Genomic DNA, 13,988 nt, shown 5'->3' on the forward strand with positions numbered 1-13,988 from the left:
ATATTGTCTTAGTTTCTGCTGTACAACAAAGTGAATCAGCCGTATGTATACATATATCCCCATATTCCCTCCCTCTTGGGCCTCCCTCCCACCCTCCCTGTCCCACCCCTCTACGTCATCACAAAGCACCGAGCTGATCTCCCTGTGCTATGCGGCTGCTTCCCACTACCTATCTATTTTACATTTGGTAGTGTATATATGTCAATGCTACTCTCTCACCATGTCGCAGCCTCCCCTTCACCCCCTGTGTCCTCAAGTCCGTTCTCAATGTCTGCATCTTTATTCCTGGCCTACCACTAGGTTCATCAGTACCATTTTTCTAGGTTCTATACATATGCGTACGCATACGGTATTTGTTTTTCTCTTTGACTTACTTCACTCCGTATGACAGACTCTAGGTCCATCCAGCTCACTCCAAATAAACTCAGTTTCATTCCTTTTTATGTCTGAGTAATAGTCCGTTCTGTATATGTGCCACATCTTCTTTATCCATTCATCTGTCGATGGACACTTAGGTTGCTCCCATGTCCTGGCTCTTGTAAATAGTGCTGCAGTGAACATTGTGGTCCATGACTCTTTTTGAATTATGGTTTTCTCAGTGTATAGCCCAGTAGTGCGATTGCTGGGTCATATGGTAGTCCGATTTTCTTGTGCCTGATTTAGTATCAGGAACAGCAGAAAAGAATTTGTCATGTGTAAACACATGGGTGGAAAAAGCATACATAGTTTCAGTAGTTTTTGAGGTGCTCTTCTGGTTGAGTCTCCAAAGGAACCCAATCTAGACAACAGTGAAAGAGAAGAAGAAGTTATGTTATTACTGAAAAATTGTCATTACTCCCACTGTCACCTTGCCTTAATTTATGTATATTCTTAATTCAGAATGCCTAAATGCGCGCTAAAATACTACCCTTCTGACATCCCACTCTTCACACGTTATAGGAATCGGTAGAAAATAGGGGAGGCAGAAGCCCTATGAGTGGGTATGTGTGTCTTGATCAATCAGTAAAAGAGCTTTGTCTTTGTTGCTCCCAGGCACCTCTCATCAGTAAGATGTGAAGGAGGTGACAATTTGCTTTTCTTTTGTGAAATGCGGTAGAGTTGGGAAACCTGCCTCTGTGAACACAGGACATATTTAGGCAGATAAATTTTGGGGAGGAGAACACACACAATTCCGATGTTGAAAATCTCATACAATACAAACAGCTCTGTAGGCACCGTTAGAATCACTCTCATGTGAAGACCACTGTTTTAGAAGACGTTGGCCTTAGCGGGAGCCTCCCACCCTCAGATACAGGGAACTGTCATGGTTCCATGACGCACCGTCCACTTCAGCGGCTTCAGGCTCTCCTTCTCCCTGTCCAGTTTCCTCCCTTCTAATCTCTCTCACCCTCTCTTTCTCCCTCTCCTTCTCTCCCTGCCACCCTACTCTCTCCCTTAACATTGTTTTTCAATTTCTGCTGAATGACTTTCCCACGCCCATCATAACAAAGCAGCTGATCCCACAACTTGTCACAATAGCTACTAAGCACCACAGCCTCTGATGTCCCAACACCCGTCTTACACCTGCGCTTCACGTCTTGCCTCCATCCCGAATTTGGTGCTACATGTGCCTTGCCCTACACCACTCCCCCATCTCCTCTCAGCACATTTCTTCTCAATATGGGACCAACCTGATCCCATAAATTCCATTCCAAGATGTTTTTCCCAAAGCCATTTACTTACCGTAAGAGTCAAGGCTCTAGCAGAAAACAAATGACACAGTCAAATTGGATAATTCAGGAAAGTTTAACAAAGCGACTATACAAAGTATGGTCAGGGCTAAGAGAAACCAAGAAAGGATGGTGAAGCAACCCATGGCTAGCAACTGTAGGGGGACATTGCCACCCCTAGACGCACATGGCAAGGGCAGGAATGGTGACCAAAATCCAGAGAAAGTAGCTGTAGCTGCAGAAAAGCTGCCCGATAAGATCTGCAGCCTTTGGTAAAGAAATGCAGCCATTGTTTGGCAACCTCGCTGAGAGGAAGCAGGTGACCGAGCACCCTGCACTCACCCAGCTGCGAGTCTACTCTTGCTTCCTCTCACAGGCCAGATGCAAGGTTCCCTAGAGGAGAAGGACCCGGATTATGTCTCCCTACATCTCTGCCTTCTAGGACCAGGGGAGGTTGAGCCAGTGAAGGGTGAAACTGGAGAAGCAAAATAAAATCCCCAGCACACAATATCCCATGTAATCAAATTCCTTCTTCCCTCTACAACTCTCCATCTCCATTAATACTCCAGTGACAGGCATCAGCGATAATTAATGTCTCCTTATATGGAAAGCATATCCAAATAGATAAGAAAGCTCATGGATCCAATTAACAAAAGGACAAAAGACATGACAAGATTTTCACAAAGGAGGAGCTTCAACAGGAATAGAGATGTAACATAAAATAAGCATGGATTCCATCCCGTGTCTATGGAATAAAAGTTTTGAAGTCACCCAGAAAACTGGACACACTTGGCAAGAAGAGCAAAACCATAAATGGTGGAGGGGCAACTGATTTTTAGTGAATATCAAAGAGTAACATACAAGATGGTAGGTGGGCACAGGGTAAAATACCTGCATGGCCAGAAACTGGAAAAGGGACATTGAGACAAAGAGAGAACAATGGCTAGAAAAGATAGTGGAAACAAGAGAACCAGAGGACCATGTTTTCTTTTCTTTACTGTATGTAATAGGAGAACGGGGAGCTGCCCATAAAGAGAGGTGAAGGGACATGCAGTCATGGGGAAAATCCATATTTCAGATAAAGCAAGGAGGAAGCAGCACAGTCACAGGAAAAGGGAGAAAATACAATAGGTTTATTGGCAGCAGAACAGGAAAGACAAGATGAAACAAGAGGGACTTGTAAGAGATCAGAAGGTAACAGAGTTGAATGGTGATGAGCACAGAGTAGGATGAGTGTCACGGGTGGAGTTGGAGGCATGGAAATGGGGGGGACAGGTGGAGATGACATGAATTGTCTCGATCTTCCATGACATACCTACATGTGAGACCATTCCCTAACTCACGAAAATCAAGGCAAAACTGATTCATCCTGTTTGGATGTTATTCACAACGTACATATGTATATCTACATCTATATCTGTAGTGGATACTATAATTGGCAGATATCCAATTACTGGATGCTCAAAGGATCTTCTCCATTAACCAGTTTACCTGCAAACAGGAACAACAACCTATTTTGCAAGAAGGAAGAAATAAAATGCACCCTAGGAAGGGCAATTCAATAATGCTGACATATCTTCACACCCTTCACAAGGAAGTAAGATTTAGAAAAACAGAGGAGCTATTTCTTAACCCACCTATAAAGGAACTGGAAACAGCAGGATGGTTCCAGAAAGTGTCATTTGCTCTTCAGTTGTATTGGGTTCGTGGATTCCTAACGACAATGATATTGGTGTATATTTAAGAAATACCCAAAGACATAGGTTGGCCAGTACTGACTTGCAAAAACTTCTGAGAATTGCTGAGTCTCCTATGACACTGTATGACATCACGGTGTCGTAACCTTGTCTATTACATGCCAGAAGCACTTTTCATAAAGAGGGCGAAAAAAGCATGACATGGTTTCTTATTTGAAGTAACCCAAGTTCTCTCTAAATCTATGCAAATTCCTGGTCCTTATCAATTAATGCCTTTTCCTCAAAGCCAACCTCTGCATGACAAACCTCCATACTTCAGTCACAGGAAGAATCAGCTTAGTCAGTAGTTCCCTTGAGTCCATTTGTCCTACTTTGTCCCCCTGTTGCTTCCTCCAGGCCCAGGCTGAGCTTCTTGCTACTGTCTATGGAGGTCAGATCCCTTTCTCTTTGAGCCCAAAGAAACCCAGTGGCCTGTGATGCAACCTTGACTAGAAGTTCCTATTCCTCGTGTTTGTCATTTTTCATCTTGGGTCTTGTCTTATTTCCCTCTATTTGGGGACTTAATTCCTTCATCAAACGCCAACAGTGTACATCCTCACTCAGCCCCACCTGGTCCCAGCTCAGGGATCGTTGGCCTACAGTATCACTCAGGGGTCACTGCACACATATCGACAGAGGAGCCCTAAGAGCAGCAGGGCTGGGGGTTGGGGGATCAGGCAGAATCATCTTTCAGGTTGAGAAACACAGATCTCCTCTTCCCTTCACCTCGTGCCTCCATCTACTGTGCTTCTGGGACCTTGTTGTAGGTGAATCTTCCTGTGAATAAGCGACGTGCTGAGACTACAGACTCTGTTCCTGGCAGGTGTTAAAAAGGACCAAAGACGGTAACAAGTGCTGGAGACGTGCAGAGAATCAGAACTGCACACACACGTGCTGCCATCATAGTCTGGTGGGACTATAAATGGTGCAGCTTCTGGGGAAGGCAGTCTGGCAGTTCTTCTAAATCAAACATAGACTTGCCATTGATCCAGGGTTTCACTCGTAGGTAAATGCCTGAGAAATTAAAACACACGTCCACACTGAAATACCTAAATTTTACACAGCCCGAAAAGAGTGTCTGAACCCCAGCCTTCCCTCCTAGTGACTGAAGGGCTCACAAAGGAGAATTTTGGGGATGCATTCCCACGCCTTCAGATTTTGTGGGAGGATGTTATCTCTTTTGAGAGTGCAGAAGAAACAGGTTCCTTCATTTCAACGCGTGGAGGTATGTCACTAAAAGCCCAGAGTCTGTCTAAGAGTCTGCCTTGTTGGGAGCAGACACACACCCAGCTTCCTGAACCAGCTGCCTGCCTGGATACCTCACCTGGGCAATTAACTACCTTAGAAACCTCAGACTCTCTGTGCTGGTTTCTGCCATCTGTGACATGGGGAAAACAAAGCTGCTGACCTGAATAAGGTGTTAAAGCGGGTAATGAGTGAATACATATCCCCCCTCAGTAAATGTCAACAGTTATTCATATTCTTCCGCTATGAGAACGCGAGGCCCATGAAGAGAATGAGACTCCAGTGATAACAGACTTATCCATGGCATTCAATGAACATATTTCTTCTCTTTTTTTCTTTCAGGAATTTTACTCCACTGTCCAGACCATGAATCAGAAGCTGTCGTGCTAAAGAGCAGGCTGACTGAGAAATGTCTTAATTCTGGAGTTCAAACAATTTATTGTCCTGATACATCTTTGTACAAAAAATTGGAATACTGCCACCAAAATGGCCCCTGTTTGGATCCATTGTCCTTCTCACTGAGAGCTGATTACACTGCAGGGAAATGAGCTTCCCACTGACCTTAGAAGTCATTGGCCATCTGGGATTGGCTGCAAGGGGCATGGGGGTCACAGGGAGGACCACGGCCAAGGTCCAGCCTTTAGGGGAAGGCAAATGATGCCTGTTCTCCACCTACTGCTGAGACACTTCGCCAGTATCTCTTAAGTTGAGAATTGGAGCTATTTTCCTGGTTATACAGAATAATTCTGAAGAAAATGGTCAGGTTGGAGAAGCCCTTTCAGAACATAAAATAGAAAATATAAGCTTTTTCACTGTTGGTGTTAGAAGTGGTCTTAAAGACAATTCAACATGTAAGACAAGAAAGATTCTTTAAGGGTTATTTCTGCTTGGGCGCAGTAGCTCAGGGCATGTGAAGAAGTTAGAATTTAACGTTATTCTCCTTGGTGTTGGGAAGGCACCTACATGCATTTCATATGAGCCAGTGATCGCAGGTCACAATTTCTTCTGCAGGTGAAAAGGACGTACGAGAATAGAACAACAATCTTGCCTTTACTCATAGAGACTTCATGCTCATGAAGGTGATGGGTAGCCTGGTGAGGAAATCAGAAGCTGCTTTACTTGAAATACCAGTTGTTGTGAGGGATGGGAGGCAGCAAGAGAGCGTTATATAGTCCAGACCTGACCATTCACGGCGCATCAGCTCACAGGCTGCCTGCCCACCTCTGCTTCCTCCAGGCTCACAGGTAAGTGCTTCCAGCAGCTCTGATTGACTACATGAATCCTTCCTGAAAATAATAACGCACATTTTGTTAAAATCATGCATCTATTTCGTTCGGTATGATGGTACTTATTCTGCCAGAGCAAAAGACCGTTTTCTCCTGATTTAATCCTTAGAGAATTTATTTATTTCCCAAAAAAAGCAATGCTCCCTTAGGAGCACATGTAATCAGGGGTAGATGTCCCCTGATTACATCTGGGAGAGGTTCAGAACCCAGAGGTCCTTCAAGAAAAGGCCGGGCGGCACCTAATGGGAGAGGGCAGGAGGCTACCACATCAGTCTTTGTACTGGGATCTGTTATAAAGCATTTTCTACCCAGTCTTAGTACAGTCAGTAAGGAAGAAAAGGTAAAGATATTCTATTACCTTTTCAAAAAAGTTTTCTTTAAATACTAAGTTCACAGTCTTCTAATTATGAAATGTATACGTTTTGAAATGATTGAAGAGTGAAAAGAGGAAAAACCTTACTTGCCAATATCCCACAGCCAGTATATAAGGCATTTCTTTTAAGAAAATCTTATTACAGACTAACCTTCCCCTCAGTAAAGTCATTATAAAATGAATCTGATGCTTCTCCAGGGGTTCCAGACCACATCAAGCCAACGTGAGTTCACTCGGTGAAGCAATCAACCACTTTGCAGTCAACCTGTTCCAACAGATCAGACAATCAGAGGAGGAAAATATCTTCTTTTCCCCTTTGAGTATCATGTCAACCTTAGCCATGACTTCCTTGGGGGCCCGAGAACACACGGCATCAGAAATCCAGAAGGTAGGTCGCAGCTTCCTTTACATTTACCAGTTTGTCCTGGTTTCTCTGTCGGCTTCTGTGCAGATGATCACAGATCTGGCTGTCCCCAGGGGTAGCACAGCAAGCTGCAAACTCCCCATGACTGGGCGGGCACAGAGCTGTGGGAGCATATGCTCTCCCCCCAGTGATCCGCCCCATCTCTTCCCTGTGCCAAGACTTCCTTTGGGAGCTGGGATGAACCCTACAACTGCCCAGTGACCACAGGTGAGGCTTTAAATGGTAGAGTTCAGGTAGAAGTGGTGCACTGACTAAAATCCATGGGAGACATCTTTACATGTTTCCTCAGCAACGAATGAAAAATGAATCAGGATTCTTTGAACTGGCTGGTGATCAACCAGCTTTGTGTTTTTCACACGCAGGTTGTGTTTTTCACGCACAGGTTGTGTTTTTCAAGGAGCAAATGCTTGCACGGAACATTTCTTTGTTCTTTTCCTTTGTTTCTTCTGGGTTTTTTTTGATTGGTTAGGTATTTTGTTTTGTTTGGATTCTTTCTATCCTTCCTTCTTTCTCCCTTCTTTCTTCCTTCCTTCCTTCCTTTCTTTCTTTTTTATTTACCAGAGTAAAGTTTTCTTGTCCCACTCCCTGTCTCCTCCAGGTCCTGCACTCTAATGAAATCGCAGGGAACAAAAAAGGAGGAACTACAGTTGATCCCGTGAGTCACAGAGCATTGAATCTAGAAGGAGATCACATATCCCAGAGGGTTGGAGTTCAAACTGGGAATTTCAGATAAACAGGGAAAGTCCGTTTTTAGGGGACATCTTAGGCAAAACAGATTGGACAAACAGAGTTGTTTCTCATATCACATTACATACTTATTTATTTCATTTCTTTGTTGTCCTGAGAGGAGAGTAGCATGTGCGTCACAGCAGGGGGCTCTGAAACCCAAAGGAGCTTCCAATTGTGCTCTGTTGTTCAGGAATGAGGAAGGTGCCAAAATACAACTGCTCTGAGCCACAGTGACTTCATCTCCATTAAGTAGGAGCAATAAAATGTCTGCTGCAAGACATGCAAATACATGTGAAACAGGACAGCAGTGCCTAGAAAATGGAAACCCTGATAAATGTTATGTACTTTTATTATTATTATAGAATAATAATAATTATAGTAATCACAACATGTTGCTAAAATTGGATAATATTCATTAACTCATAAATTAGATTAAGAGCAATAAGCAGACATCCAAATATATTTTGGAAAATGACTGTGAGATTTATGGCTTATAGTCTAAATAGTTCAAAACTCTTAGCTAGCAAGTGGAAGGTTCTGGATTGAGACAAGCCTGAGTTGAAAAATTGGCTCTGTCTCTACGGAGAAGTCTCTTAGTTCTCTGATCTCTCTTGTTTTCATCTGAATTGAACTAAAGACCTAGAGATGCTGGTGTAAATCTATTAGCAGTGTGCCAGGCACACACCCTTCCTAAACTGTGACCATCATGAGTGAACAGCCATAGATCAGAGTCAAATGGTCTTAGAAGGTAATCCCACCAAGGAGTATAACAGGGCATCATATCATAATATAGGACAATATACAAATGTGATGTTCTCATACAATTCCTGACTGTTAAGCATGCACTATGATTCTAGCCCTCAAGGAGCTTAAGTGAAGCTGGGAAGTTAAACCTGACCATTTGAAACAATTAAGACACAATCCAATAGTGGAATGGTTCTGCATCTCAGTGCAAAAGAGAAAAGATTGGAGTGTGTTAGAGCAGGAAGGAAGAATTACCTGGAAGACCAAATGTAAGGATTATAAAGGATATTTCCAGTAAAATAGACCAAATATGGGGAAATAACAACAAACATCATCCGTGGGGATACCAAACTCTAGGTACAGATCTAACAGACCTACAGGGGTGTAGTATTTACATACAATGAGAATCCAATGAGCTCACTTTCTGGTGTTTGAAGGTTGAAAAGCCAGGAAATGTTCATCATCAATTTCAAACTCTTCTGACCGAATTAAAGAAACCCACTGATGCCTATGAGCTGAACATAGCCAACAGGCTCTATGGAGAAAAGACTTTTCTGTTTCTGCAGGTAAGTTTCATGGCCTGTCACACCTTTGGTCTGCATCCTGGGTCCTCTGATCCCATCTCCTAATGGGGGAGGGGGAGGCAGAGGAGCCTGGCTGACCCACATGGGGAGCATTTGCCCCAGGGGCATTCAGCTCCTGGACCACGACGCCCCCCACTGGAGTGTCCCAGAGCCTGACAACCCACCAGGGAAGTGGGTGTAAGGATCGTTTCAGGTACTCTCTTTGGTCATCACTGAACACAGTTTAATCTGGGAATACCTACATAGTTACTGATAAATTAATCTTAATCCCTCCTTTCTTCCTGCCCATGCCATAGGCATACATGGATAATGTTAAGAAATTTTACCTAGCCAGTGTGGAATCTGCTGATTTTGTCAATGCTGCAGAAGAAAGTCGGAAGATGATTAATTCCTGGGTGGAAGCCAAACTAATGGTAGGTTATGAGAGAGTCACTCCTTAAAAATCACTGTAGAGTCCCCGCTGTGTGTGAACGCTGTGCTGGCCCCTGCATGGGGTGCCAGGAGCTGGGGTGAGATGAGATTACAGAAGATGGAGGAGGGCACTGCAGAGGGTGGAATTGTCCACGTCAGTGTGGAGAGAAACAAGGGGAGCCCAGGAGGGATCCCAGGACCAGCTACCTGGAAACTCAGCTGAGTCTGTAGATGACAGTGTCTTTGTGGATCCCAAGTCTCTGCTCAAACTTCAGGTTGATTTCTCATCTTTTTCTTTAAATTTGAGGCATAACGTCTAGATTATGATCTCATAGAGAAAATATTGAAAGGGTTCCCTTATCCTTTGTTAATTGGGAAACGAGCCACTCTCCTCTAAACTAGGCTTCTTGTAGAAACTACCACCTGCAGCAGGAGCTGCCCGGCCCACCTCTCCATCCCCCCACCCTGCAGGGATGGTCACAGCTGTCCTCCCCAACCATGGCGGGCAGCTGGACCATGTCTCCATCCTATGAACCATATCCTACGTCCCATCCAAAATACTGGCCAAACCTAAGCAATTCAAAGTAGAGAATGAACACGAAGACACCCAGGGAATGGTATCTGGACACGTGTGTTAGATTTTAGCCCTCATGTCATTTGTCCTAAAGAACATTCAGGCCCATTTCCTCTGAGTAGTGAGTTCAAGTTTGAAAAAATAGAAAGCAAAGAAGAAATTAAAGAAGAAAAGAGGGCTTCCCTGGTGGCGCAGTGGTTGAGAATCTGCCTGCTAATGCAGGGGACACGGGTTCGAGCCCTGGTCTGGGAAGATCCCACATGCCGCGGAGCGACTAGGCCCGTGAGCCACAACTACTGAGCCTGCGCGTCTGGAGCCTGTGCTCCGCAACAAGAGAGGCCGCAATAGTGAGAGGCCCGCGCACCGCGATGAAGAGTGGCCCCCGCTTGCCGCAACTAGAGAAAGCCCTTGCACAGAAATGAAGACCCAAACAGCCATAAATAAATAAATAAATTAATTAATTAATTAAAAAAAAAAAAGAATAGAAGGAAGGATGGAGGAAACAAGGGAGGGTGGGGGTTATTGAGGGGACAGGGAGGGTGGTAGGGAGGGAGGGGGAAAACTGACCAGTGGAAAGATCAGCTGACATCAGTTCATCAGAATGCAGTGTGAGGTGACTGATGTCAGCACAGAGACCAAACACGTTCCCAGTCAGAAGAAGGGGGGTCTGCATGAGGGCGACTCCATCAGGCTGGTGCCAGGAGGAAAGCTTCACCTCGTGAACAATCGGGCACAGAGTCCCTAATGCGGTGATTTGTGCGAATATTTAGTCATCCGTTGTACCTCTCAAAGCATCTTCCAGACAAACCACTTGTGCTTTTCATGACAAACCTTTGATTTTCTTTCTTTGCAGAAAAAATCAAGGATCTCTTTCCCGAAGACTCTCTTGGTAGCTTCACCGTTCTGGTTCTGGTGAACGCAGTCTATTTCAAAGGGCAGTGGTGCCAGAAATTTAAGAAAGAAAATACTGGGGAGGAAAAATTTTGGCTGCACAAGGTATTGTCTGTAAATTATGTATATAATATAACATAGCTACACATTCAGTGTCAAATTTAAATACCTAGTGATTAATATATAACTGTGGGTAGAAGATAGTTGTCAAGGTTTATTTTCTTGTCTTTTTTTTCTGTTTTACTTTATTTAGTTGGGAGTCCTTGAAGAAACTCTTGTCTCTAATTCACAGATTTCCGAGATCATCTCTTAGAAGGAGGGTGTGTTTGGTATTACAATAATATTATCTTTCTTTTTGACTTATGCTCACTTAGCATTTTTTGCCACATGAATTTATTGCAGGATACAAGCAAATCTGTGCAGATGATGAAACAAACCGATGATTTCAATTTCACGTCACTGGAGGACATGCAAGTCAAGATCCTGGAAATACCGTACAAAGGCCAAGAGCTAAGCATGATGGTGCTGCTGCCCAATGAACTAGATGGTCTGCAGAAGGTAAAAGCTGGTACCTCCAATGCTGCCTACTATTGCTTAAATTCCTAGTGAGACACTGCTCGTACGGGCTGCTCATGGAAGCAATGCTCATAGAACGCTGGTGATGTGGGGTAAGAGCTCGATATTAGAGTGCATCCTTCTCTTCCCTGGATAGAGCCCGGGGGAACATCATGAAGGAGAACCTGGTATCCTGTCACTTTCCAAACAATAAATATCACAGTGTGATATGGATGAATATGTAGAAAATCTTAACGTCACAGGCCCCAGTAATATTCTCAGAAAACTAGAATATCAGTTCAGATAAAACGATATACTTGGCTCACACATTAATATTTTACAACCGTCATAACCTCATCTATTCCAGTCTCTTCATCTGAAGACTGGGAAACTAAGACTCAGTTGTAGGTGACACAGGGAAAATACATGCATATTCACTCATAAACCAAATCAAGCAAATTGAAACAATAGTGGATACCACTGTTGATGCTAAATCACAGTGGTTCGTAGCCAGGAGACACATAGATTTATCTTGATGCTCACTTTTCTATTTAGAAGTATTCTCTCAGAGTCATTCAGAGCCTTGTTGCTGGGAGAAAGAAAAAAAAAGTGAATTTCCCTCTTAGCGTTGTTATATTGGTTCAAGATAATGTGTAAAAATACCAATAACAATATCTGCCATATAGAGGATATTCCATAAATGGCCATCTGCAACTACTATAATAGCCAGTGATGCTGAAGTTGTGGTGAACTAGCCACGCTCAAAATATATACGAGGTAACACTGGAAATTGGAAATCCTCAGGGAACGTAATATGCCAAGACATATAAAGAACCATCACAATGTTTATGTTTCAGCTCAGCAATCCCTGTCATCAGTGACATCGGGAACCCCAGTCCTAGGATTGATTCCTACAGCAGTAAGTATAAACAAGGGAAAAGCTCTTGGACAGAACCGCCTCAAAATAATGAAAAGTTTAAAACAAGAAACATGGTGAATGTTTGTATTACCAATAGTTTAGCTTAGGGACTGACACACAGTGAATGCTTGAAAATGTTAATTAAGTAAAGACATATACACTGAATATCTGTTTAATGGTAGTGTTATGTAACAATTTAAACTTGATTAGAGAAATATATATCTATACAGCACAAGTTTGCAAATAGGTCAAGCAAGAATAAGGAATAAAAAGGGGTTGTACACTATAATTATACCATGTAAAAAGTTATATACAAAAAGGCATTAACAAGAAAAGGTTACTTGAAAATGAAATATGTAGTGGTCTGGCAGCTTGAGAAATGAAGATACATAGTTTATCTTTTACAAAATAAGTTTATTTAATGGTTCTGCTGTTATACATGTAAAATACAGAAGGTTCAGTTTATCACATATATATTATGGAAGATTCAGTTTATAATATATAATAAGATTATATACAATACATAAATATTATATTTATATAATACATACGTTTATATATATAATATAACTGAATCTCCTGTATTTACATTTATTGTTAAAATAAAGGTTTTCCACATGTTTCAATCCAATGTTAAGGGGACTCGATGTCCACTGACAATCGTGCCAGTTTTTCCTTTTTCCATTGTTATAGCTTGAAGATCAGCTCACTGCTGAGAAGTTAATAGAGTGGACGAGCCCACAGAATATGAGGGAGAGACAAGTGGATTTACACCTACCTCGGTTCAAAGTGGAGGAGAGCTATGACCTCAAGGCCACGCTGGGAGCTCTGGGGATGGTGGACGCCTTCAGTGACCAGGACACCGACTTCTCAGGCATGACCGGGAGACAAGATGTGGTGGTGTCGAAAGTCCTCCACAAGTCCTTCGTGGAGGTGAATGAGGAGGGCACAGAGGCCGCAGCTGCGACTGGAATAGAAATTCGTACAAAAACAAGACTAATTCCAGACAGTTTCCATTGTGACCACCCTTTCCTGTTCTTCATCAAGCACAACAAGACCAACAACATCCTTTTCTACGGCAGAGTCTCTTCCCCTTAGATGTGATTAGCCAGCAGCTACACTCAGGGGACATTCACAGAGCTGTTCCCGAACCTTGATTGCTGGAAGTAACAGGTTCTCTTTGATTCATTTTCCTTTCCAAACTCATAGTCATCACTAAGAATGTGTTGGTTGAAATACCATGTCTGTCTGTCTCTCTCTTTCCACAAACCCATGTAAATCTACTGTATCTCCCCATGGTAACTCTCATGTGGACAAAATGTTCAAGATATGATAAAAGGATATTTCAACACTCTATCTTCACCTGAATTTGAAATAACATAGCTGCTGTTTCAAACATCGTATCTACTCTTCAAACCTACTCACCTAGACACCCACATTTATTTGAATTTAAGTGATCTGTGGAACCCTTACATGCCAGAAATTCTTCCTCTTATAAAATACATTATCAATAATACAGTACTTATTCACACTACTTGTTGCTTTTCCTTTTTTGCTTTCTTTCTTTTCAACAAAGTGCAAGTGGCCTGCCACACATAGGAGAGATAATTCGGAAATATAATAATTTATAAAAAGAAAAATTCAAAAGAAGTGTAGAGCATGATGAGGCTGAAGAGGCAGACTGGTACCAGAGCATGAAAGGCTTTGAGCCCATGTTAGGAACTTTGTATTTTATCTCTAGATAAATGAAAAGACATTGTAGGTTTGTAACGAAAGTGGGGCCCAGCTGCTCACTGCTCAAAATCCAA

The 13,988-nt window shown here is 42.8% G+C and overlaps 1 protein-coding gene across 1 annotated transcript; it reads left to right on the top strand.

Annotated features, from left to right (window-relative positions):
• Positions 1-5,833: 5,833 nt before the first annotated feature.
• On the top strand, positions 5,834-13,278 carry LOC103011703 (serpin B3-like). Its single transcript, XM_007192067.2, has 8 exons — positions 5,834-5,934; positions 6,548-6,737; positions 7,372-7,428; positions 8,684-8,812; positions 9,127-9,247; positions 10,669-10,811; positions 11,109-11,264; positions 12,874-13,278. The coding sequence occupies exons 1-8, from the start codon at positions 5,834-5,836 to the stop codon at positions 13,276-13,278; spliced, it is 1,302 nt and encodes a 433-aa protein (XP_007192129.2).
• Positions 13,279-13,988: the final 710 nt, after the last annotated feature.

The sequence above is a fragment of the Balaenoptera acutorostrata genome, chromosome 13, assembly GCF_949987535.1.
Source record: "Balaenoptera acutorostrata chromosome 13, mBalAcu1.1, whole genome shotgun sequence".
NCBI lineage: Eukaryota > Metazoa > Chordata > Mammalia > Artiodactyla > Balaenopteridae > Balaenoptera > Balaenoptera acutorostrata.